The sequence below is a fragment of the Cavia porcellus genome, unplaced genomic scaffold, assembly GCF_034190915.1.
Source record: "Cavia porcellus strain 051 isolate PalLab524CR breed Dunkin Hartley unplaced genomic scaffold, mCavPor4.1 scaffold_13, whole genome shotgun sequence".
In the NCBI taxonomy this organism is placed as follows: domain Eukaryota; kingdom Metazoa; phylum Chordata; class Mammalia; order Rodentia; family Caviidae; genus Cavia; species Cavia porcellus.
Window position 1 is genome coordinate 56,722,601 of NW_026947496.1, and position 26,428 is coordinate 56,749,028.

General features: G+C 41.9%; 1 protein-coding gene across 1 annotated transcript; it reads left to right on the forward strand.

Annotated features, from left to right (window-relative positions):
• The first annotated feature begins 37 nt into the window (after positions 1 to 37).
• On the forward strand, positions 38 to 9,153 carry LOC106028439 (uncharacterized). The gene is made up of 2 exons (XM_013156308.3): positions 38 to 657; positions 6,048 to 9,153. Exon 2 carries the CDS (start codon positions 6,115 to 6,117, stop codon positions 7,987 to 7,989), a length of 1,875 nt encoding a protein of 624 aa, XP_013011762.2. The 5' UTR covers positions 38 to 657; positions 6,048 to 6,114; the 3' UTR covers positions 7,990 to 9,153.
• Positions 9,154 to 26,428: the final 17,275 nt, after the last annotated feature.

Here is a 26,428-nt window from a genome sequence, read left to right on the forward strand (position 1 = left end):
AAATCCTTTGTCTGAGGGACAATTGGCTGTTGGGAGCTCGACCGAGTGATATGAGGCCTGTGGTGAGGAGTGAAGCCTGAGCTAGATTGCCCCTCCCGTCGACCGAGTGATATGAGGCCTGTGGTGAGGAGTGAAGCCTGAGCTAGATTGCCCCTCCCGTCGACCGAGTGATATGAGGCCTGTGGTGAGGAGTGAAGCCTGAGCTAGATTACCCCTCCCATCGAGTATGCCAAGATGGCGCCCATTTCCTGCTCCCTAGCTAGTAAACAACACGCCCTGTAAGCTAGTCTGCCCAGCAACAGCTGACGCTGGCCAATCAGCTCGTCTTGCCTACTTTGATGTGATTGGTCGATGTGTCCATATATATGCTGACACCACCCCTGGGGCGAGAACACACACCAAGAAGAGGGACTGCTGAGAGAAGCACACAAGGAGCCGTAGGGAACGGACCAGAGGAGGCTTCCCTCAGGCGGGATCCGAGATCCCGGAACAGGGCGTACGGAGAGAGAAAATAAATCAGAGGCTATCCGCCGACTACTCGTGTCGTGTGTTTTTTCCTGCCGGCCGGGATCGACACCGACATTTGGTGGCCCGTACGGGGAACTGATCACCCCCGAGGCGAGGCGGACGACGCTCCAGTATTGCTCTGCAGGACAGGTGAGTAGGGGATAAACCTGGGCTCTGGGTGGCGCGCACCTACAGGGCTTTTTAGACTCCCCTCAAGCTCACGTGTATGTGGCAGGTTAGCCTCACACGGTGAGAACGGACTCCTCAGTGACAGGCATGGGCAACTTACCCACTAAGAGTTCCAAGTCACTGGTAAGAGCGGTGAAAGACCTGCTCAAGATTTCAGGTATATCAATGAGCTCCAAGACACTTACGGAGTTTCTCCAACAAGTAGATGAGGCGGCACCCTGGTTCCTGCCGACGGGGCACTTGTCCCTACCTTGCTGGGAGAAATTAGGTAAGGATTTAGAAAGAGCAGAAGAGGAGCGCCGACTCCCACTTTCGGTTCGGCCGCTCTGGGAGATGATTCATTCATGCCTCAAAGGGGAGAGGAATGGGGCTAAGGATAGCGCAGATGGGCTCTCTCAGGCCCGCCGAGCTTTTGAAGGGGCCCGTTCGGAGTCCTCCCGAGAGGGGTCCGTCGCAGGGAGCGTGCGGAGGCGCTCGCGAGAGCGAGGCAAGAGAGAGGTACCCCCTGCCTCGGATTCCTCGGGCTCAGATACCTCGGAAGGTGAGGACAATGAGGCAAGTGACCCCCCTAATCCCTTTGCAGCTTTACATAGAGACCTAGTCAAGATGCAGACAGACCTAGAGAAGGGAAGGAAACTCCTGAGCACTCCCCAACGGAAAGCCGTAGAGCCTTCCGCGCAACCCTGGGAGGTCCCAAACACCGGTTCCTGTGGTGAGATGGCGGCCTGGGGCCATCCTCCGTCACCCCCCCCCATGGAGGGAGTGGCCTGGACCGTTGTCACATGTAGGGCCACCATCTTGTCTGCCTGGCGACCCGCCATCTTGTGCCCCAAAGACTGGTCGGCCATGTTACAAAGAGATACAATTTTGTGATAGGGAGGGACAGACATCTCATGGGGAGGCACCACCCTGTGAAAAAATGCCAAGGTCCCAGGGAAGGTATTTTCGTAGATGGACATTTAGAATGGAACAGATTCCTCAAGGGGCGAATGAGTATGAACAATGTGGGCTTTATCCGGTGCTCCTAGCGCAAGGCCAAGGACCCAATTACTGGGAACCACTGGAGATCAAGCAAATTAAGGAGCTTAAAAATGCGGTTGCCACATTTGGCCCTACTGCTCCTTACACTATAACTATGTTGGAGAATTTGTCTGCCGGTGGCTTTCTGACGCCCAGTGATTGGACCCAACTGGCTAAAGCCTGCCTGGCCCCCGGGGCTTTTCTGGATTGGCGCGCCTGGTATACTGAGTTTGCCGCCGAACAGGCTGAAAAAAATGCGGCTAGGGGCCATAGGGGGCAAAATGAGGATATGCTTATGGGTAAGGGTCAGTACGCTCAAGATCAAACTAGATTCCCTCCAAATGTGTATGAACAGATACATAACATAGGCATCCGCGCCTGGAAGCAGGTAAACAACACAGGGGTGGCCTCACAATGCCTCTCTAAAATTGTTCAGGGCAACACAGAACCTTTTGTGGATTTTGTGGCCAGAATGCAGGAGGCAGCTGACAGACTCTTTTCAGATCCGAGTGCTGCTGCTCCTCTTATTAAACAGTTAATCTTCGAACAGTGCACCAAGGACTGCAGGGCAGCCATAGCACCCCATAAAGGTAAAAACATAGAGGCGTGGATTAAAATTTGTAGAGAAATAGGGGGGCCATTATCCAACTCAGGCGTGGCTGCCCTTTTAGCCGCCGCCTTACAACAGACAGGGCCTCAGAAGACCAATCACCCTGGTAAGCCCAGGGGATGTTTCCAGTGTGGGGATCCCAGCCATATAAGAAAAAACTGCCCCAAGACCGGACAGGGGGAGTTTATATCCAAGAGACAGAAATCAGACAGACGAACGGGAACCTGCGAAAGGTGCGGTAAAGGTTCTCACAAAGCAAAAGATTGCAGATCTATTTTTGATGCCCAGGGGAACCGTATTAGTGGCAGGGAGACTACGGAGCCAAAAAACGGCCAGAGGGGGCCCTCCTTACGGACGGGCCCCCACTCCCTAGACAGGACAACACAAGATGGCACCCCCCCACAGGGGCCACCCCCGGGCCAGCAGGCGTGGACCTCTGTGTCGCCTCCAGACTCCTATTAACACCCGATATGGGCGTTCAGGTGGTTGAAACCACCTCCAAAGGACCACTACCCGACAAGCTAGTTGGTTTAGTGATTGGACAGTCCTCCACAGCCCTCCGGGGCCTTACCGTGATCCCTGGAGTTGTAGACCCAGATTATTTAGGAAACATCAAAATCATGGTACAATCTCATATAGGGACCATAGTAATTGATAAAGGGGATAAGATAGCACAACTTTTACTGTTCCCCAGTCTCCATGAGAGACCCCGGTCCGGTCAACGGGTTAGAGGGGGTCAGGGACTTGGCTCCTCTAAGGAAATTTTTGAAGGGCTTCATATGACTCTTGATAAAAGGCCCATGCTATCGCTCAAGATTAACGGAAAAAAGATAACAGGACTCCTAGATACAGGGGCAGACCGTTCCATCGTCTCCAAGAAAGACTGGCCCCCTAGTTGGCCTACCAACACAGCTGACAACACACTCCAAGGATTGGGGATAGTGGCTGCCCCCCAGGTTAGTGCCGTGACCCTGCCTTGGGGTGATGAGGAAGGTCACCGAGGACATTTTCAACCTTTTGTCTTGCAGCTGCCAGTATCCTTGTGGGGAAGAGACGTTCTCACCCAGATGGATGTCACTCTTACATCCACCTGCTCTCCCCAAGCCAAAGGGATACTCAAAAATCAGGGATATGTCCCCGGCAAGGGCCTGGGCGCAGCCCTGCAGGGCCGGACATCCCCCGTACCTGTAGAAAAAAGGGAAGGTAGACACGGGTTGGGTTTTTCCTAGGGGTCACTGAGAAACTTCTCCTGCCCGCTCCAATTAAGATCACCTAGAAATCTCAAAATCCAGTTTGGGTGCCTCAGTGGCCCTTACCCAAGGAGAAGCTTTTAGCATTAACTGAGATAGTCAAAACCCAGTTTCAGGCGGGACACGTAAAGCCGTCAACCTCCCCTTGGAATACCCCTGTCTTTGTTATCAGGAAAAAATCAGGCAAGTGGAGGCTGCTCCATGATCTGAGGGCTGTCAACTCACAGATGCAGCCCCTGGGGGCGATCCAGAGGGGACTACCAGCCCTCTCAGCCATCCCTCGGTCCTGGCCAGTCTATGCCATAGATCTTAGAGACTGTTTTTTCTCAATCCCCCTGCATCCAGAGGACACCCACAGATTCGCCTTTACCCTACCCACCATTAACCAAGAAAGTCCTGATCAGAGATACGAGTGGGTTACATTACCCCAGGGTATGGCCAACAGTCCCACCATGTGTCAGATTTACCTTGATTCTCTACTGGCCCCCCTACGCGAGGCCTTCCCCAGAGTTAGGTGTATTCATTACATGGATGATCTGCTGATCAGTGCAAAAGATGTAAATAGGTTAGAGGACATGCTAGGCCAACTGGTCAAGGCCCTAAAAAAGGCCAATTTACATATTGCCCCTGACAAGATTCAGGGAGGAGACATAGTAACCTACTTGGGTACCAAAGTCTCCCCTACATCGATTTCTCCACAGAAGGTGACCATCAGAACAGATAATCTTACAACCCTAAATGACATGCAAAAGTTATTGGGAGATATAAATTGGATCAGACCTTACTTGCACATCCCTAATTCGGACTTAAAGCCCCTGTTTGATCTCCTGAGAGGAGATCCGGATATTGCCTCCCCTAGAGAGTTCACCCCAAAAGCCAGAGTTGCTCTAAAAAAGATAGAAGAGGCCCTAAGCAAAGCTACATTACAGAGAATTGACCCAGAACAGCCTTTTGAGGTCTGCTTGTTGCAGACCAGTTCTCAGCCCACGGCAGTGATTTGGCAGAAAGGACCACTTCTGTGGGTGCACCCTAAGGTTTCACCTGCCAAGATTATTGAACACTACCCGGAAACAGTTGCTTCCCTGGCTCTGGAGGCACATGGTAGAGCCATCCAGCATTTTGGCTCCACGCCTCACGCTATTCGGATGCCTTATACCGCTTCTCAAATAAAAATCCTGACTGCTTGCATAGACACTTGGGCCATCCTGAGATGTGTTTTTCTTGGGGAGATAGACAATCAGTTCCCCAAGGACCCCATACTACAGTTTGTTACTCAACATCCGGTGATATTTCCAAAAATCACCGCGTCCACACCACTTACTCCTGCAACAACGATCTATACGGACGGGTCAAAAACCGGGATAGGGGCTTATGTGGTCTCAGGTATGCCTCCGATCAGCATACAATTTGAACCAGATCAACCACAGGTGGTAGAGTTACAAATTGTACAAACCGTCCTCGAGAAGTTCCCAGGGGCCCTTAATATTGTTTCTGATTCAAAATACGTTGTTAATGCCATGCAGGTCCTTGAGACTGCGGGCCCGATTAAGCCAACCTCCAAAGTGACTAATTTGTTTTTGTCTATCCAGACTCTGCTGATAAATAGACACAACAAAATATACATCACTCACATAAGAGCACATACGCGCCTGCCAGGGCCCATGGTACAGGGCAATGCGGCAGCTGACGTAGCCACTCGCCCGTTGTGGATACTCAATATGTTATCTTCAATAGAACAAGCCCGTCTGTTTCATGACAGATTTCATGTCAACGCCAGGACGTTAGCCAACCAGTACCACATTTCCAGGGCTGACGCGCGGGACATCGTACGGTTATGCGGCTCTTGCGCCACATACACACCCGTCGTATCAACGGGAGTTAACCCCAGGGGATTGATTCCTGGCGACACTTGGCAAATGGATGTCACACATATGATAGAATTCGGATCTCTTAAATATGTTCATGTCTCTACGGACACCTGCTCTCATATTATATTTGCGACTGCTGAAACTGGCGAAAAGGTGTCTCATGTAATCAATCATTGCCTGACAGCTTGGGCCGCATGGGACAAACCAAAAATATTAAAAACTGATAATGGACCAGCTTATACAAGCAGAGCCTTTAATGAGTTCTGTGAAAAAATGGGGGTACAATTAAAACATGGCATCCCATACAATCCCCAAGGTCAAGGAATTATTGAAAGGGCTCATAGGAGCCTTAAAGATATTCTACAAAAACAAAAAGGGGGAATAAGTCAGGGCCTGCCCCCAAAGGCACGGCTCTCCATGGCACTGTTCACATACAATTTTCTGAACCTGAATAACAACAATCACTCCCCGGCCATGGAACATTGTAATCCATCTCCTGGCAATAGGGGATGGGTGAAATAGAAAGATGTCCTGACGGGACAATGGATGGGCCCGGATCCAGTAGTTAGCTGGAACCGAGGTGCGGTTTGTGTTTTCCCGCAGGAACCAGGACGAGAACCATTGTGGGTCCCAGAACGGCTGACGCGTGTGGCGAATCCAACGAAACATAATGCAGGAGACACTCCAAAACTCAACGGCAGCGGACAGCCTAATCAAGATCGGTCCGACCAGGATATTGCTGCTCGACCGAGGAATACCGTATGACTTATGGGACACAGTAATGATTATGCTCTCGATAGTAATTGGCTCTCTTTTAGGGTACGGTGCAGCCAGAGTGGCTAGGCCACGCCGCCTTCCGGCAGCCCCCTTCCTTCTGGTTTTGATGCTCACCACCACTACTGAAATAGGAGCAGACTTGGTGTGGGCAGCAATACATCATCCGCCAGCGCTAGCCGCTATCTCCACCACAGCCCCCTCTCTCCCAAAGTTGTATGCAAAAAACTGCTCCGCCAGATTGCCTTGCATACCAGATATACCGTTAACCATCAGACCCATACGTTTTGACCTTCCCATCACCAATGACGTGGTCATTTTTTCCACTAATAGTAACCCCTCGTGTCACCGGGGATCCTGCGTTAGCTTCCTGCCCCTCCTTGTAAAATGGTACAATACCTCCCTGACGGTGAGGTTGTCTGTCCCATCCCTGCATTCGCCTGGATGTTTTAAAGCTGGCACACTTAGCGGCGGAGTCATCACTTTTAACTCAACCTGCAAACCCCGAGCAGCCATGCACACCCGTCCCGATTTCCCCACATGCCCATACCGTGTGTCCCCAAGCCAAAAAAGACAGATGGTGGACCTGTCACAACTTTCATGGCAGCCCTGTACTGTCGACGGCGTGGGAGTGACTCATCTAAACATGTCTTGGTGGTCCCGGTTCTCTCCTCCATCCGGTAGTAACAACATATTCGCGTTGACCTGGTGGGAGTCCTACCTGAGAGTGAACAACAAGTGGGCAATAAGCTTCCCCTTCCCCCTTAATGAAAATTGGTTGTGCCTCTCCACCGGAGCCTGCATGGACTTAAGACCCATGCTCGCTATTAACGCTTCTGCCTCTAATAGAACCACCAATGTCACCCTTAATTCTGAGGCTGCATGCGTAAAACCGCCCTACTTATGGGTATTCTCTGCTGACATCTCCTTTAAGTGCAGTAACCAACCATGCTTTACAGGGAACTGCTGGAATGGGTCTTTCCCGTATGCTATGTTGGCTCTTCGACCCCCACTGATGTGGGTTCCCTTTAACGAATCTGTTTGGGTTCATCCCGTCTATCAGCAGGACCAACTACCCATGCTCAGACGTAAGAGAGATTTTGGGATCACAGCGGCCCTGACAGCACTGTTCGTGACTCTGACTGCGACGGCTGTGACGGCTGCCGTTGCTCTGACCCAGTCTACGCTGACGGCTCAGGCCTTTACCAATCTTACGGACACCACCTCCCTGGCGCTGAGAGAGCAACAAGAAGTCAACCTCCTCCAGCACAACGCCATAATGGCGTTACAGCAGCAGATCGACCTAATCGCTCAGGAAGTCCAGGGACTCTGGGAGGTGGCTAACAATTTATGTGACGCCAGATGGGCATTCACCCAGTTGTGCGTTACCCCCATCCAGGTCAACCGTTCGGCTTACAGGCAATTTCAGGATTATGTTCTCACCACCTATAATTCTTCCTTTTGGAACGCTAGCGTGCGCCTGGATATGACTATCCGGCAGCTAGATCAGATAGAGGTGCCTATACTTACAGCCTCCTTTTTTGATGATGTCCTAAGCCAGATAGGCTCCTTCTTCAAACCTTCGTCACTTCTTGCGTATGGGATCATTCTTGCTCTTGTGATTGTCACTCTCGTGACTCTTAGGTGCCTGCGGTCGATAAGGGCGACCCAAAAGACACATATGACATTGATGATGTTGCTGGCCCAGAGTCAAGGGGATTCCACACCTAGCGTTTTCTGGGCTCAGGCTAGAAAGGCACGGCTCCTTTAACCAGTACGTGGCTGCCCTCGCCATTATTCTTACGGATGTTCTAGTATTATTACGTACGTCTCCTTCCCCGTCGCGGCTGCGAACTTAGACTAGAAGGACCCCACGCTTAAGGCGTGTTCCCATTGATAATTAGAAAATAGTAATTAGTGATTGTAGTGAACGGGGATTATGGTTGGTAATTAGTAATTACGCGGTTCCTCAAATGTCACTCGGCTGACCCCTCCGTGTCTCCCCCAAGATATAAGCTTTAAGAGTTGAGTGGGCAAGCCAACGACGGGTAAGACGGGAAAAGTTCTCCTGATCAACCTAAGACAGGCTCTACTCCGAGGGTCCTCTAGGGAGTGAGAGTTATGGCATTGAGATGCGAGACCAAGGGTACTGCAGTGCCATCCGCCTCGAGGGTTGAGGGGAAGGCAGGAATAAATGTCTATATGCATCCAGGTTCGGTTCACAAAAGCCTGGCCCTGCGAAAAAATGAACCACTCACCTTGAGCATGGTCCTGGCGCAAGGATATGTACGAGACAAGGTGATGCACAGCAGGGTATAGACCTCTACATTCTCTCATGCCTCGGCCTGCAAAATAGGCCCACTCCCAGACACCTCACATGGACCCACAGACCACACTATCTTAATAAATAAAGAAGGGGGAGATGTTGGGAGCTCGACCGAGTGATATGAGGCCTGTGGTGAGGAGTGAAGCCTGAGCTAGATTGCCCCTCCCGTCGACCGAGTGATATGAGGCCTGTGGTGAGGAGTGAAGCCTGAGCTAGATTGCCCCTCCCGTCGACCGAGTGATATGAGGCCTGTGGTGAGGAGTGAAGCCTGAGCTAGATTACCCCTCCCATCGAGTATGCCAAGATGGCGCCCATTTCCTGCTCCCTAGCTAGTAAACAACACGCCCTGTAAGCTAGTCTGCCCAGCAACAGCTGACGCTGGCCAATCAGCTCGTCTTGCCTACTTTGATGTGATTGGTCGATGTGTCCATATATATGCTGACACCACCCCTGGGGCGAGAACACACACCAAGAAGAGGGACTGCTGAGAGAAGCACACAAGGAGCCGTAGGGAACGGACCAGAGGAGGCTTCCCTCAGGCGGGATCCGAGATCCCGGAACAGGGCGTACGGAGAGAGAAAATAAATCAGAGGCTATCCGCCGACTACTCGTGTCGTGTGTTTTTTCCTGCCGGCCGGGATCGACACCGACAATTGGCAATTTTTTTTTCCAATCTGTAGGTTTTCTTTTCACTCTTTTAGTTATTTCTTTTGAAATGCATAAGTTTTTTAAATGAGATCCCAGTTGTTGATTCTTTGAAGTACTTCCTGTGCAGTTTGTATTTTGTTCATGTAACTCTCTTCCTACACCTATGTCTTCAAGACTTTTTTCTTTCTCATCTAGTAGATTTATTGTTTCTATTTTAATATTTAGATCTTTGATCTCTATTTTGACTTTAGTACATGGTGATAGACAAGTATCTATGCTTAGTCTTTGGCATGTAGACAGTCTGTTTTTCCAGCATCGTTTCTAAAACAAGCCATTTATCTTACAGTTGACGTGTTGTGACCCTAGGCCAAAGATAAGTTTGCTGAGTGTTTGTAGTTGTGTCAGCATCTTATAATTTGTGCCATGAACCTCAGGTCTTGTTTTTCCCAGTATCATGCTGATTTTATCATGGTAGCTTTGTAATATAATTTCAAGTCAGGCAGGGATTGTGATGTCTCCTGTCTTGCTTTGGTTGCCAGAATTGCTTTTGCTATTCTAGGTCTCTTTTGGTTCCAAATTAATTTTAGGAAGATTTTCTCTAGTTCTTTGAGATATGATAATAATATTTTGATTGTGATTGCATTATCTTTATGTCAATTTTGAGAGTATGTCAATTTTCACTATGTTGATTGTTCCTATCCAAAATCAAGGGATAGCTTTTTTCATTTTCTGAAGTCCTCTTTGTTCTCCTTTTTCAGAGTACTCTAATTTTCAATGTACAGATCTTTTACTTTTTTTTTTTTTTTTTTTTTTTTTTGGAAGGTGTACTGAGGATGGATCTCAGGCCCATGTACTTTCCAGGCAGACACTCGACACTGCACCACTAAGCTAAATCCGTAGCACTTTATTTGCTTTGTTAGATTGATTCCTAAGCTTCAGTTTTTGGATGCTATTGTGAAGGATGTGGTTTCTCTTATTTCTCTCTTAGTGAGTTTGTTACTTGTGTACAGGTATGCTATTGATTTTTGAGTGCTGACTTTCTGCCCAGCTACATTACTAAATCTGGTTATTACATCTAGAAGTCATTTGGTGGAGTTTTGGAGGTTTTCTATGTAGAATATCATGTCATCTATGAATAATAATATTTTAAATTCTTCCTTTCCTATTCTTATTTTTTAAAATCTCTTTCTCTTGTCTAATTGCTCTTGCTAACATTTTAGGAACTATGTTGAATAAAAGTGGTGATAGTGGACATCCTTGTCTTGTTTTTGATTTTAGAGTGAAGGTTTTCAGTTTTTGTCCATTTAGCATGAGGTTGGCTCTTGGTTTGTCATAGATGGCTTTTATCAGACTGAAATAAAGATCATCTATTCTGATTTTCCATAGGGTTTTTTATCATGAATGAGTGTTGGACTTCATCATCATGTTTTTTCTGCATTTATTGAGATGATCATGTGAATTTTGTCAGTGGCTTTACTGATATAAAGTACTGTGCACATTGACTCGCATTATGTTGAGCCATCCCTAAATTTCTGGGATGAATCCCACTTGGTCATGGTGAATAATCTTCTCGATGATTTGCTGCATTTGTTTTGGTAGTATTTTATTGAAGATTTTTGTATCTATATTCATTAGAGAGATTGGCTTGTAGTTCTCTTTTTTAGGTTGAGTCTTTCTCTGATTTTAGGCAAGTGTAATACTTGCCTCCAGGAACAAGTTAGGGAGTATTATTTCTTTAGCAATTTCATTAAATAGTTTGAGAAGTATTGTCATTAAATCTTCTGTAAATTTCTTGTAGAATTCAGTTGTGAATCCATCAGGACCTGGGCTTTTCTTTGTTGATAAGTATTTATTTACATTTTCAATTTCATTAACTGGTATTGGGTTATTTAGAAATTTTGTATCTTCTTAGTTCAGCTTTTGCAATTCATTCATTGCTAAGAATCTGTCAATTTCTTGTTTTCTATCTTCTGTGAGTAAATATTTTGAAAGTAGCTATTGATGATCTTCCACATTCATAGGATCTGTAGAGATTTTACCATTTCATTCCTTATTGAATTAATTTGAGTATTTTATTTCCTGTTTTGATAAGGCCTGCTAGGGGTTTATCAATTTAATTTATTCTTTCAAAAACCAGCTCTTCAATTTATTAATTCTTTGTGTTGTTTTCTTAGTCTCCTTTGCGTTAACTTCAGTTCTGCTATTTATAATTTTCTCCCTTGTGTGGGCTTTGAGCTCATCTTGATTTTCTTTTTCAAGAAGCTTAAGGTGCAATATTAGGTTGTTTATGTGAGTTCATCATCTTTTCTTGATATAGGAATTCAATGTTACAAATTTTCCTCTTAGGACTGCCTTCATTGTGTTCCCATCAGTTTAAGTATGTTGTGTCTGCATTCTTGTCTAGCTGTAGATATTCTTTAATTTCTTCTTTAATCCCATCTTTTATCCCCTGGTTGTTTAGGAAGGTGATATTTAGTTTTCATGTGTTTATAGTTGTTATGGTTTCTTTTGCCATTAATTTCCAATTTATTGTACTGTAGTCACATAATATGCATGGAATGATTTCAATTCCTTAAGCATGTCCTATGGGCTGGTATATGGTCTGTTTTAGGGAATGACCCTTGTGTAGCTTGGAAGAATGTGTATTCTAATGGTATTGTGTAGAATATTCTGAAGACATCTATTAAATCCATTGTTCACAAGTTTGGTTCAGTCCTACTATTTCTTTGCTGATTTTTTTTGTCTAGTTCATCTATCTCTTCATGGCAATGATGAAAACTTACTTGATTTTTCATATGTATTAATAATTGGCTTATGCTCCCATATTTGGTGCATGCATACTTCTGATTGTTATCTCATCTTCTTGAAACTTTCCCCTAACATGTGACCTTATTTATCTCTTTTGTTCATTTTTGGTTTGAAGTTTACATTGTCTGCAAATGGAATAATTACCCTTGCTGTTTTGGGGGAGGTGTTTCTGTTTCATGGGATATTGTTTTCTATCCTCTGACTTTGACTATGAATTTTCTTGAGTTAAATGTGTTTTTTGTATACAGCATAGAGTTGACGTATTGTTTCTTGATTCATTCTTTCAGTATGTTTCTTTTGATTGGTGATTTGAGGCCTTTTAAATTGACAGTTATAACTGATATGATATTGGCTTGTCTTTCTCATGCTATCATTCTGCTGTTGGTTCCCTACTTTTTCTCTGTGTTTAACTGCTTTCCCTGCCTGGTGATTTCTTTCCGCTGTTGTTCCAGGAATGTGGACATTTTTATCTCTGTCTAGAATATTTTTCAGTACCCTTTCTATGGTTGGTTTGGTGATCATTAATTTTTTCATTTGTTCAATTTCATGGAAGTATCTTATTTTTCATTAACTTTGAAAGATAGTCTTACAGGATACATCAGTCTGGGTTGGAATTTATTTTCTTCCAGGACTTGAAATACTTTGCTCTAAGCTCTTCTTGACTTGAAGGTTTGTGTTGAGAAATCTGCCATGATTCTGAAGGGCTTTCCTTGATAGGCGATGTGTTTCTTTTCTCTAACAGCTTTTCATGTTCTGTTTTCATGCTGAATTTTTGGGATCTTGACTTTTATATTTCTGGTGTAGTTTTATTTTTGTAATGGCTGTTTGACTTTCTATACACTTTATTTATTTGCATGCAAAATTCATTATCCACACTTGGGAGATCTTCTGCCATTATTTCTGTGAAGACTTTTTTAAAATGTCATTTTCACTGTCTTTAGCTTTCTCATTGACCCTAATGAGAACCCTCCTGCTTTACCCAGGTGCTGGCATTACAGTTATGTACCACTGTGCTCTGCTTCCAAGCAAGCCCTTCTGGTTTGTTTTATCCCGTGACTTCCAGCAACACACCTCTCTCCTCTAATTGCAGATAGCTATGTCCTCAAATGCAATCCAGTAATATCATATCACCCAACTTTTTTGAACACTTTTTCTTCTGAATTTTGGTTTGGACAAAAGATTGTAACACTGATGAATTTGGGGAGAAGGTTTGGAGATCAAGGAGTGAAATATTAATTTTAGATTTTACTATCCAGTGTGTCTTCTACTTTTGTAGCTATTAAAACTTGTCTAAGTTTTTGACAGAATTTTTGTTCTAATACAAAAGAACAAGAGAATCTGGTTTGAATTGTTCTGTTTATGATTTTTCTTTCATAATACCATATCCTAAGTGGAACATTAACACAATTATTTTAATACCTTCAATCTTGTATCTGAAGGGAATTTCTGTCGATAAACATTTTAGTATGGTTGCTTTTTTTAAAGCCAAAGGTAAGCTAGAAAGGTAATTAAGATCACAAGTTTCATTCTGTTATAACTAGATACGGCAATTAAGATAATCCTAAGCATAAAGTGAATTCATGTTTTCAAATGATGTGTTCATTTTTTAAATTTCTGAATTATTTGGCTACTTCAATTTTAAAATATAAGAATGAATTGCCTACTTGTAATTTTAAGAGTATGTTAAATTTAAATATATATGCATTTTAAATTATTTCTGTAAAACCACATTTTAAATTTGAATTATCACTTTTACATTGATACATTTTAGAAAACAATCTTATTCAATTTCTTCCCATTGATATTTGACAACGGTATCTTTGTCATCATCAGAACTATATTTTGAGTTTATCTAAGGTAATCTTCTTACATCTTCATTTCTCTGAGCTCCTTAAGACTTACAGTTCACATGTGAAGCTATTTCTGGAAAGTTTCATTCATCTAACCCGAGGCTAGTTGGTTTTTATTCGTCCTGCAGGTATAAAGTTATGCTCTCCAATTATTGGTGGCCTTTTAAGTGCTCTGAAAAACCTTGTTTACAACAGGCACTCAATGCTTGCCCCTGTGGGGTCAGTCCTGCAGAAATAATTACTATACCCATTTTAAGTTCCCTTGTTAACAATTCTATCTATTATTGTTGTGAGCATTCCACACTAGTATTGATTGAGGTCATTCTAGCTAAAGCAAATCCTCAAGGGTTTTTTTTCTCTGTTGCTTAATAAAATAAAATCATTGAGAGATGTGATTAAACAGAATAATGTTTCATCCCTTTTCTCAACACAAGATGTCCATGTTCCAATCTTTGATATTGGGAAAAGTCAATTAAAGTTGCAGATAGAATAAAGGTTACCAGTCAACTTTGAAATGGAGGGATGATCCCAGATTATGAAGACAGACCCAAGATCATGGCAAGGGTCCTTAAATGTGAACCAGTGAAGCTTCAGTCTGAGTGCATTAGAAGAAAGTCTGGAGAAGATCTTGAAGCCCGAGAATCTAGTTTCAAAAATGAGATAAGAACTCATGAGCTGATGTGTCAGTGTGACTTCTAGAAGTAGTATAACACTCATTTGACAGCAAGGAAACAGGAATTGCAGTTCCATGACCACAACAGTGTTAATGATCAAGGACATGATTCTCCTCTCCAGGTCCTAGAAAGGAATGAAGTCTATGGACACCTTAATTTTAGGAATAAGGGACTTGTATTAATACCTCACTTATGGAACTAGAGGAACCCTCACTTCATTTTTATAATCTAGATCACACAGCATGGTGATAATATCACATAAATGCAACTCTTTTGGATGTCATACAAGATGTCTTACCAAAAGAGTTCTTAAACTTCCACTGTAACTTGAGTTCAGCCATCTCTATGCCTGTTCTCAAGGCAGTACAGGATTCTAGGAAATCATGCATTTTTCTGAAGAAAAATTTCATAATTTTCATCAAGTTCTAAAAGAACTATGTAAGCATAAGAGTATAAAAGTCATTTAACCCAACTAAAAATTCATTCTGAGCCTAATTCTATTGCTGATATTGGGCTCTAAGTGCCTGGAAAATGATGTTATCCTTCCAATATATTTGTGACCCAAGATCAAGATAGATATACCCTAAGCCTAAGAAGAAGTAAGGTCCCTCCAAACGATGCTCTTCTCTTGAAGGGACTGAGTCTTCTTTCCTCTAGTATCTACACCTTTTGTTCATTTTCCCAAGCTTTGGTCAACAAGAGTAACTTTGTTAGTGACTGACATACCAAAGTTATGCCAGAAAATATGATCAGTATTTGTAGAAGTGCTTTGGCATTGTATAGGATTCACTCCAGAATATGCTATAGAAAGCACATCCTCTGAAAGACAGACATTATGGATGGGTGTAATCTCTTTGAAACAAGAGAAGGCAGAGGACAAAGGAGGGAAGAAGGACATAGATAAAGGACCACTGTGATTCAGTCACTGGCAGAGAACATTTGAAGACCAAATGGTGAGCGTAAGGGGGAGTACACCCATTTATTTTCCCATCCTTCAGATGTTGTGTATGTGACCACTGAGGGTCCAATTTCTTTGCTCCTACCATGGCCCAAGTGCACCTTACAATACGTGGGAGAGAAGACTGAGATTCCAGGAACTCATGAATGATCTTCTACAGAACAGTTTTGTTAGCTCAAGGGCATGTAAAATTCAAAAACAAAATTTTTCTCCTCCCCATGGAAACTCAATAAAGTTGATTTTAGGCCATGGTAGGGTACAACAAAAGATTTTTTGTTTGTTTTTCTCTCTCTCTCATTTTTTTTTATTGCTTCAAAAAGCTTCCAGTTTTAAAGACAACCATTTACCTTGATCTGTTACCTTTCTCGGAAAGCATACTGTCCTGGTAAACAACCTACTTTCCTGAGTGGGAACTGTGTGGCTGATCAAAAGGTTCCCTTGGGACTGGTGATTCAAATGAGCAAGAAAGTATTATAGGCTGCCACTGGGCCAATTTAAACAGCCAATAAAGAAAATGGCAGGTGCTAAACTTTATTTGTATATCAGCTATTTCATAAATAGATTCTCTTATTCCTGATCATGTGCCAATCTTTTCTATAGTGGTCATTGTATTTACTAGTCGATTTATTTACTTTTGCATATATATATGCAAAATATATATTAGACAGGGTCTCATTGTGTACTTCAGGCTGGCCTTGAACTCACTAGGTACTCCAAGCTGGATTTGAACACCTAGATTCTTCTGCTTCAGCCTCCCAAATAGTGGGGTTATAGTAATGTGCTAATGAGACAGGCAGCTGAACTGGTTAGAAATATTATAGGCAGTCAGACAGGGCTAGGCCCTTGAAGAAGCTGGCACAGAGGACAAGAAGTCTGATGACCTTGGAGAAGATACACCTCTTGCTATGGGCCAGATCTCAGGACAGAAGGCAAAACAAGCTCAACCACACCCTTAAATATAATCCACAGGGATAAAATCTGGATCACTTTGAGAAGCCAGGAGTCACTATTCCAATCCCCTATAGGAAGAGTTATTGATACACGAAGAATGCTAGTTTGCTACGTGACTTGCTTCCCCATTTGTCCCTGATTAGGTCAATTTTACCTGAACAATTAAACTTATTGGTTGACCATAGCTCTGCCCTGCCTCATGCCCATCTGCTTTGCAAGTTTCCAGTTTTCTCCAACTTTAGACCTGCCTCACCTCATGATTTTACTCTATAAAAATCCCGAGTGTTAGAGTATTCTATTGCAATAGAGAAGCAAAAAGTACAAAACAAAAAGAACAAGTTTACTGAGTTGAGGACATTAAAAGGAGCACACAACCATGGTGGTTGGGCTGTCTCCTTCACCAGATACAAGGAGGCTGAGGGTTATATGACTTCTGATCAAAAGTGATGCATCTGGTGGATTTTGATGACATATGAGGAACTGACTGGAATTCTCTTTGCTCACAAACAGGAAAGAGAGTTGCAATTAGGGCTGGAGAAGGAGGAGGATGTGGTAAGTGTGACTACTTTGACCTTCCGTCACATTAGACCACCGTCATAACTGTACAGTAATTTATACTAGGGCAAGAATCTTTCACCAAGAAAACATAGAATCTTTGGCAACCCACTTGGGACCCCTTCTGCTTCTCTCTCTCAGACAGAAGCTTTCTTTCTCTCAATAAATATTTCTGCTATTAACCTCCATTGTTCCTGAGGTTGATTCTTCTATTTTAAGCAACACTAACTCATTCTGGACATATAGTAGCTTGGGAGTTCCATTCCCCTATATCACTACCTCACCTGGTTTTTATTGTTTATTAGATATAGAATATATTTAAGCACCATGTAGAGAAGCACTTCAATTTTTGGATATTTCCCCACCCCTATTATGATGTGTTTATAGTAACCTCATAATATGACAGAAGAAATTTTAGTGGATACCTTTTGAGATACTATGCTTCGATGAAAGATTTCCCCCAAAAAAGAAAATTCCTTTGGTGCACATTCGTAAAATTTTCTGGGCTGACCTTGTAAGCTAAAATATGCCCTGGTTGCTTATTGTCTCTATTTTCCAGAATCTAACTTTAGTATTTAAATGTATTAGTTTTAGAAATGAAATGAGTTTTGGAGAGCATCTTATCCATACATCTCAAGAATGTTTTACCTCAAGTATTGGTGCTTAGTGATTTTGTCCTGTCACCTGACACTTCCCATTGAGTGAGATTCTCATGCTCCATCTAGGTGTTGCAGCAAAATATGCCATGATAAATGTCTACTGTCTTGGCCATGGATATAGAACAACACATGGGAGAGAGCAACACTGATTTGATGGTTGCTAATCTGGCGTTAGCCTAACCTACTCACTTAGAGATGGCAAAACTAACTCCTGGAAGGGGAATCAATTCAGCGAGCATAACTGCAGGAGTCAATAGCGGAACAGGAAATAGATTCTAAGTACAGATCTGAGCTTTTGACACAGCCACACTGAGCACTTCAGACAGGATGAGGCTATATTTTTGCTTAACTGATCCCACACTCCTATCTGATTTCAGCTAGTCCACCATTAGATACGTCTTGTTTTGGTGTGTACCTTTTGTTTCTGTCATCTAAGGAGGGAATACTTTCTTTATACTTCCATATGAATTACTATGTCGTATAGTCTGCTATGACAACATCTCAGAGAATGACAGCAAAGGGTTCTTTAGTTCCGTGTGTTTTACCTGCATAATAAATGACATACTTGCCTTTTCCCTTGCTGCTATCTGTAAGATTAGCATGGTTTGTTTGCTTAAGGGCTTGTTTATCAGAGCCAGAACTATTTTTGGCACATAGGAGGCCTAGGATAAACATTTGTTGGCTTAATTAGAGTGATAGTCACATTAATATTACTGGACACTACTGAGTTAAGTTTCACACACTACCAATGGTGGACCAAATTCAATTGAATGCTGCTTTATGTAAATAAAGTTTTATTGGAACACTCTCTTTACATATTGTAGGTAACTATTTTCACATTACAGCGGCAGTGCTGAGTATAGCCTGTGTACAGCCTGAATAGCCTAAAATATTTCAAATCTGACCTTTTTTTTAAAAAGCAGTTAGCCTGTGTGGTTGTGCACTCCTCTGATCCCAGTGGTGGAGAGTTTTGGAAAAGAGAATCAACACAAGTTCCAAGCCAGCCTAGGCTACACAGTGAGCTCAAGGTCAGCCTGCATTATAAAGGCAAGACCCTATCTCCAAAAGAAACAAAACAATACAAAACAAAAACTATGTTGACCTCTGCTATATATCACAAACAGGGAAAAATAAAAGTCTGTGATGACCATGACCGTAGTTGTCTTTTTGTAATTAATCAAGATAATCTGTCAAAGAGGTGAATGGATGATGGGATATATTTGTGCTAAATTGTCTTCCAATGTAATCTTTAGCAAACCATGATAACGTCTGAGCACATTCTGCCTTCATCCCAGGAATACTTTTTGTCTGCCTACTAAGTGCCAGCCACCTTCACGGAGTCTTTGATGCCCTGCTGAACAAAAACAAAATGTTTGTGCCTTGAGACTGAAAAACAATAGAAACCAGATGCTAACCAGTGATCATACTAAATAAGGGAACAACGAGCACATTAACAGTTAAATGCTACAGAGGAAGGAAAGGGGAGCAGAGTAAAGGGGCATGTTTGGGGACCATTTTCAGGAAGAAGGGGTGTGTATTTTTATGTGGCACATAGAACATACATGAGAAGACAACTTTAAGCAAACTGGAAATAGGCCATTGACCATTCCTAGAATCACTCAGAAACTGGAAATGGACCATTAAACATTCCTGAAATCACTCATAAATAATAGGACAAATAGGAGAGCCAGTGCAAAGGTCCCAGGGCTTTCTGTTCTGAGAACAGTCAGCAGGCCCCCTGAGGTGCTGGGCAGCCACCCCAACAGTAAGGGGTTTTAATCAGAAACTTTAATTAGACAGGAAATATAATTCAATAGATTATGGAGACCCTTCCATGGGGCATTTTCCAAATGAGACACTGTAGAATATTTTCAAGTGGATTATATTTTATTGCTCCAAGTTAATTTGCTTTTCTCACATGTCTAGAGCCAGTCTTTCTATTTATGTGAAGTCTAAAAACTGAAGAAGTTTCTTTTTTGCTTAGGGGAAACTACCAGCGATTGAGTCCATTGGCTTCACACTAAGCTAGATGCCCAGTTTTTTATTTTATTTTATTTTACTTTTTTTTTTTTTTATTGAGACAGGGTCTCATCAAGCCACTAAGTTGCCCAGACTGAAGTTGACTGCCATTCTCCTGCCTCAGCCTCCCAGAGCACTGAGATTTCAGGTGTGTGGCATACCATGCACACCTTTTTGAAGAAAACTTCCCCCGTGTGACTTCCTAGGCCTCTGTTCCCTGAAAGGGTTGCTTTCCAAGCAGGAAACCTTCACAGAGACAACTACAATAGACTGCTGGAGAGTGAATCCTGGTTGTTTCAAATCACTGACTCTTTCTGAATCTCTTTCCTTATCAACAAAATAGACAAAATAACCATGCCTGTCTCACAGGGTTTCGTGAATATTGGATGACAATGTAAGTTAGGGTTTAACACAATACCTGCAAGCATTTCTATTCATGTTTCCTATTAATATTGCATGTTCTTTTTCTTCTGTGCTTGAACTCTTGCAGCAACAGGGAATATGTTTTCTCCTGTGGCAGCTCATTGCTCCTCTTGACATAGCTGGATGCTAGAATATTGAGCTCCAGTCCACTTCCCTACAATTTGCATTCAGTGGCCCTGGTTCTGTACCTTAAGGTCAAATACTTTTCATCCATCTCCTACTTGAAAGCTGTTCCGTGATTAAAGCTAATCACTACTCTGTCCCCCTCAAGTCTGTCTCTTCCTTCAGCCACACCTCATTTCACTCTATTTTCCCTTCCTTTGCCACACCAGTTTTCTCTTGTGACCTTGCTCCAATTTGTCTTACAACTATCTTCAATTACTTTTACACTTCTTCCCAACTTCTCTCGCTTTGCCTACTTTCCAATCTAATTAACTATATTTCTGTAGGTCTAAGTTTACAACCTGTGAATCCTATTCTGCATTGTTTAGCTTTAGTGTTTTTTGTTTGATGATTTTGCTATAAATATCTCACCTCTGGATTGATCAGCATGAAGGGTGGGGCAGGAAGCAGGCTTTCTCTATCTTGATCTTTAGATACATTAGTTTTTTGGTGTGGTTTTCATTCATATTGAACTGAAGGTTATCGTATTGGCAATGATTTGCTTCACACATGCTGAGGTCCAGCTTGACATAGTAGAGCAGGTAATAACTAATATTAATAAATTGGCCTAAAAATAACTTGAGAGAATGTTGTAGACCTACATGGCTTGTGGTGAGGCCCCCGGATGGAGTAGGGACAGATTGATCTTTAAGCCAACAGCCAGAGTTGAGACCAATGTCATCTCAAAGCAAGATAACACAGCAGATGAGAACTTGTGCAGATTTTGTCTAGCTCTGTAATCCAGTTAACACTCAAGTTACCAGTTAACCTTAATGCCTTGAGCCTGTCTGATTTCCCAAAAATGAATTGTTCTTCAATTTTGAGCCTTGGCTGCATCAACAGCTTACTCCCACTGCTTCCTGTAACCCACCAGCAGGTCCTTCAATCAAGCTGTGCACCTAATAAAAATCAAAGACATCATGCCTCATGGTCTTAGACTTTTGTTGGGCTTTGACCACATTGGTGGTGCTCCTTGTAGCTGAAACAGGTTTTGTCTGTTTTATTCTGTTGTGTACTTGTAAGCGGGAGACCAGTGGTCCTGGGCCTGGACTCCAGTACACACGTTGCTACAGAATACAGCCACAGAATGACATGACTGAGATTGCCTTTGTGAAATAAACTGGTCTTGTGGCACTAAAATAGGACTCTAAGTAGAGTCTTCCCTACTAAAATACATCAGCTTTGTTATATCATTCATCAATTCATCATGATCTTTTGCATTTAATACTATTTTAGATCAATTTGAAAACTGCATTGACAGTGACATCGTTTCTAAGTCCTTATTCAAGTTATTGATTTAAAATATTGAACATCACAAGACTGAAGGGAAAGCCTGTGCTGTATCCCTATGTAGCTCCCCAGACTGTAACAAAATCCCAATTGGTAAGATGATTCAACAAATTTTAACGAACACAGATCACATAAAATACACTGTATTTGCCTTTCTGACCATCCGTGTGTTTTGAAAAATTTTATAAACTCATTTCTATTCTAGATACACACTCTGCCGTATTTCATAATTTATTAATCAAATATTGGCACAGTCTGAAACAAAAATGACATGTATGAGTCAGGCTTGCTGTTTACCCAAAAACCATTCAGAAAATTGAATGGTATCCATCCTGTTCATAGCCGTTCTATGTCTGCTCTGGAGTAGACAATAATACCTATCCAATATTCCATTTCTTCCCCTACATTACAGAGATCTTTTGCAGTTAGTGCATACCATAGACATAGTTATGTCAATAAAACATGAAGAAAGAGACATTCATCTTTATGGCTTAAACCATGAAGATCCCATGCACAATTCTGCATTCTCTGTCCATGCAGGTGGTGTAGATCTAAACAGCGGAGTCTCCACTGCTTGGGTCCACAGAGCTGTGTGGAACAGATACAGTATGGGTAGAGAATAACATTTTTTCTTGTGTTATCACAAAAACTGGGCAGGGTTGTTACTATGATGTAACCCAGCCTGGTCTAACTCATTTCTTTCTCCTGACTTGAAAGGAAAGTCCAGACTGTATGATACACTAGTAAGAGCTGGATTTTTTTTTTAACATTGCTCTTTCTCTTTCCATCCCTATTTCATGCCACTTTGAACTCACTTTCTCATCCTTAGTCACAATGACTATCATTGTTCTATACTCTTCCTCTTCTTAAGATCTTTGCATATATTTGGCCCTGGAAATTCAAATTTCCTCTATCTCAAATACTTGTTTCCTCTCTCTGGATTCATTTTGTCCACTATGCATCATCTCCTTGGAAAACACTTCTTGATGCAGGCAAATCATGCTGGAACCCTCCCTAGTGGTTTTGTGGAATCCTGTTTTCATCTAATCACTTTGTACCCTTTCAATGATAAAATATACAACATGCTTTATTTAATCAATTGACAATTTATATAAAGTATCACTCTAGGAATGTGTTTGTTCTCATACTGACCAGGCAGAGCATCTCTCAGGAACATGTCCTTGCAGTCAGTAGATTCTTATATTGAATAAATTTGATAAAATTGTCATTTTTAAATTTCATGTTGTATTATCTTACAAAAATTAATGAAAAAATGAGTTTTTGGTCACCCTACATTTAAATAATTAGACTATTAGTTGATTAAGAGCTATTTTCCTTTCTTAAATACGAACTTCTTGAAGTAAGATCATTAGTTAATTCATAACTGTAACCTCAGCCAGCAAAATGGCCTTAAAGTTTTTACCACTACTGGATATTCTCATGACATTACGAAAAAAATCACCTAGATTTTACATTTATTTATGAATTCCACTAGTCCAGTTATCTGATTTCTTTTATCTCAAATGGCTAACCTATTTGACATTAATGAGGAAATATAATTACCTTCTCCTTAGCTTATCTACATCTCTGCATGAAGTATCAGACAGAAGCAGGGAATGAGTTAAAAGGGCAAAGATGTTCAAACTAAGTATCCAACCAGGTCCTAAGTCTAAAAGTGTGAAAATCCTAGTAGCAGTTGGGTATTGAAGCTATAAGGCTTCTCAAACTGGAATGGTTTTCTAACTGCTGAGAGGACACAGTGATACTTAAAACTCTTAACTCATCACATTGACAGTTTCTGCCTTTTCTGTAGCTATGCACAAAATCTGTCACAGGTCAGCATCTATCCGTACCTGTGAAAAACAGCTCAAAATACTGCTCAGCTCAGTGCCTCGAACGAAGTCTCAGGAAGAACCTTGAACATTTGTTAATTCCACTTTTTAGAGTCAACAAAATCACTTTTCTAAATCATTTGGCACAGCTGCCATTTGATTTCAAATGTCACATTCAAATCTAACTTAAGTATCTGTAGGATAAGAAATTTTCAAGGCTAAAAATAGTTTTGTATATGACATCTAATTTAGCTGGTGTCTACACTATTATGTGTGATGTCAGACATGCTTGCATTTTCATTGTCAAATACCAGAAGATACATTGATTTAGACATTATAATTTTACATATATTTTTCTGTACCTGTGTACTATTTTAAGCATTTTTAAGAAGCCAAGAATATTCTAGGCATGAATACTTCCAAAATGAAAATAAATAAATAAATAAAAGCTAGTTTGTAGCTATACAGCATGTTATAGTTTAGAGCTGAATATCCCCTAAAAGTCTCATGTGTGTTTGGAAGATGTTTAAAACAAGGGTATACTGCACCCATCAGTGGGTTTATCCATTTAGGCAGGTTACTGGGGCATGACATGGAGGTATACATTCTTGTTTTTGATCCCTGTTTTATTGCTCTTCTTCCTGACCATGGCATTTCTGGCTTGGAGCCAGTATTTCACAGACTGAATCCACTGAAACTGTGAATCAAAATAAACTACTTCTGTAAGTAGTGGGTATCAAGTATTTTGACCTAGCAACTGAAAATTGGCAAACATAGATTGACACTAGAGAGATTGGATTTTTGTTGTGATTATCCATGACCATGTGGTTTAGTAGCCTTTGGAACTAGTTTACAGGAGGAGTTTGGAAATTTTGAAGATGTTAGGAAAAGGATTCCCAGAATTCGGTGAGCATTGCTTGATGTGTGATAGTGATTAGTGTTCAGAAGACCAGGATGCTTATAAGAAAATGAAGATTGTTCAGGTCAGATGTGGGAGACAACTCCAGTGAGTCCCTTTGAATGCAAAACAAATTCTGTGACTTTGATTATTTGGAGACTCATTTCATGATATGTAAAAAGTTGGCTAGGGTATTTCCTTTTCTCTTCAATTGGCTCTAAGTATTGCAAATAAGGCTAGCTGATGTGCTGGTATGCAATTTCTAAAGCCAACAGATAGTCCTATTTCCTCACAAGGTGTTCTCCATACAGAATATGTACAGGATATGAGCACTCGAGATGTTAGAGCCAATAGCTCTGGGAATGTCCAGTGGGTATGAGATAAAAAATGCTATGGCTCCCTAGGGCATAGGAGTTTACATATCAGAAACCAAAGCAATAGCCTCTCAAGAGCAATTCCATTGCTACCTTGATTGGATTGTGTAAATTGATCTTTCTGCATATCTTTATCTCTGTAGTTTACAGAGATGCCATTCTTGCACCTGGCCAGCCAGCTCAAATTGCTCTCATAATTCCTGCCTCACTGTCACTCATCCCTGAGCCGGCCCCCTTCTTCACAAGATAATAAATTCTGGGAGAAGCCTAGAATCAAAGCCTTTGTCTGCATGTGCTCAAGGGGGGACTGGATTTGGGACCCCTTGGCTGCCCTTAACTTGGAATATGTCTTGGTGTCTTTACTCTCGTGGTGGGTTGCATTGGTGCTGGTAGGTTAAAATTAACTTGCTGGGATTCTAATAACGTCTCAATGAAATTACAAATATAACTTTTTGGATTGTGAAAAAAAACTAAAAAGAGCATTACAATACTTGGATGACTAAACTCGACATTTGGGATTACAATAGTCAGGTTCAGGAGATTTCAATTTTAAACAAAGACTCCACTGACAGCTGGAGTAGAGGTCATTGTGTTATACCCTGGCTGAAAATTTCTGTTAATTTTTCCCATATCTCAAGATTTTATGGGAGAGTGAGATAAAGGGTGGTAGACTAATTAATCTGGTAGAGCATATTTCAAAGAAGCTGTTTTTAGGCTGTGGCATGAGTACTGTTGGCTACTTTCAACCAGACATATAGTGAAAATCAAGAACAAGAAAGCATATGTGAAAGTTTGAAGTTTCATCAGAATGGAGGTGCTTACAAAGTTGGCTCAGGGTAGATGCTATGGTTTAGATCTAAAATGTTCTCCAAAAATCTTATGTGCTTGAAAGATGGTTGAATTGTGTGGGTGCTATATCATCAGTGAATTCACTCATCAATAAGCTGAGCAATTAAATGTGCTGTTAGAGGTTAGGGGCCTGGTTGGAAGTAGCTCATGGGGGATATGAGCTGGAAAGATATTCTCATCCCTGAATCTTCCCTTCTCCACTTTCTGGCTTTCATTAGTTGAACACACTTCATTCCCTTTGCACCATGCTGTAATGAACATTTCTCCCTCTGAACCATCCCATCTTGGACATAACTCTAAGCCAAATAAAGCGTTTTTCCTTTAACCTAAAGGTTGTGGATACTTTAGCCAGAAATAGAAAAGTGACTAAGAAGACACAGCACCATAACCAAAATAGTTTAGAATAAAGTCTCTTATTGATGCTCTCAGTTTTGATATTCTTTATGTTTCAAAGATGTGGAGAAGGGACCAGGCTCTGAAGATGTGTGGGTAAGAGGAAATAGGAAGTCAAGCTTTGGGGATAGGGTTCCTTTTCTTCTCCAGTGTGGTTCCTCATCTAATTTTATTGGTGGCAAGGGCTTCTACTGATATGCATTTCACTCATTTATTTTTCAGTATTTATCAAGTACTTACATAAGTATAGTATTTGTTTGTTACAAAAGCAAGTTACAGTAATTAAGATTCTAGTGGTAGCTAAGATTCTAAGACTAATCCCTACCGATCTTAGTCATTTCATATAGCATCCTGGATAACTGGTGAGCTATCATTCCAGCAGCTGAATTCTGTTGTAACCTGGATAAGTTTGGAAGCAGATTGTCCCTCAGAGCTTCTGGATAAAAATACAATCTAAACAATACCTTGATTTTGTCTAATGAGATCATGTCTAGAAATCCTTATTTAGCCCATCAGGACTGATGACTGATACTCCTGTGAG

Coding starts and splice junctions, on each gene's coding strand:
- LOC106028439 (XM_013156308.3), top strand. CDS start 6,115: ATGCAGGAGACACTCCAAAACTCAACGGCAGCGGACAGCCTAATCAAG.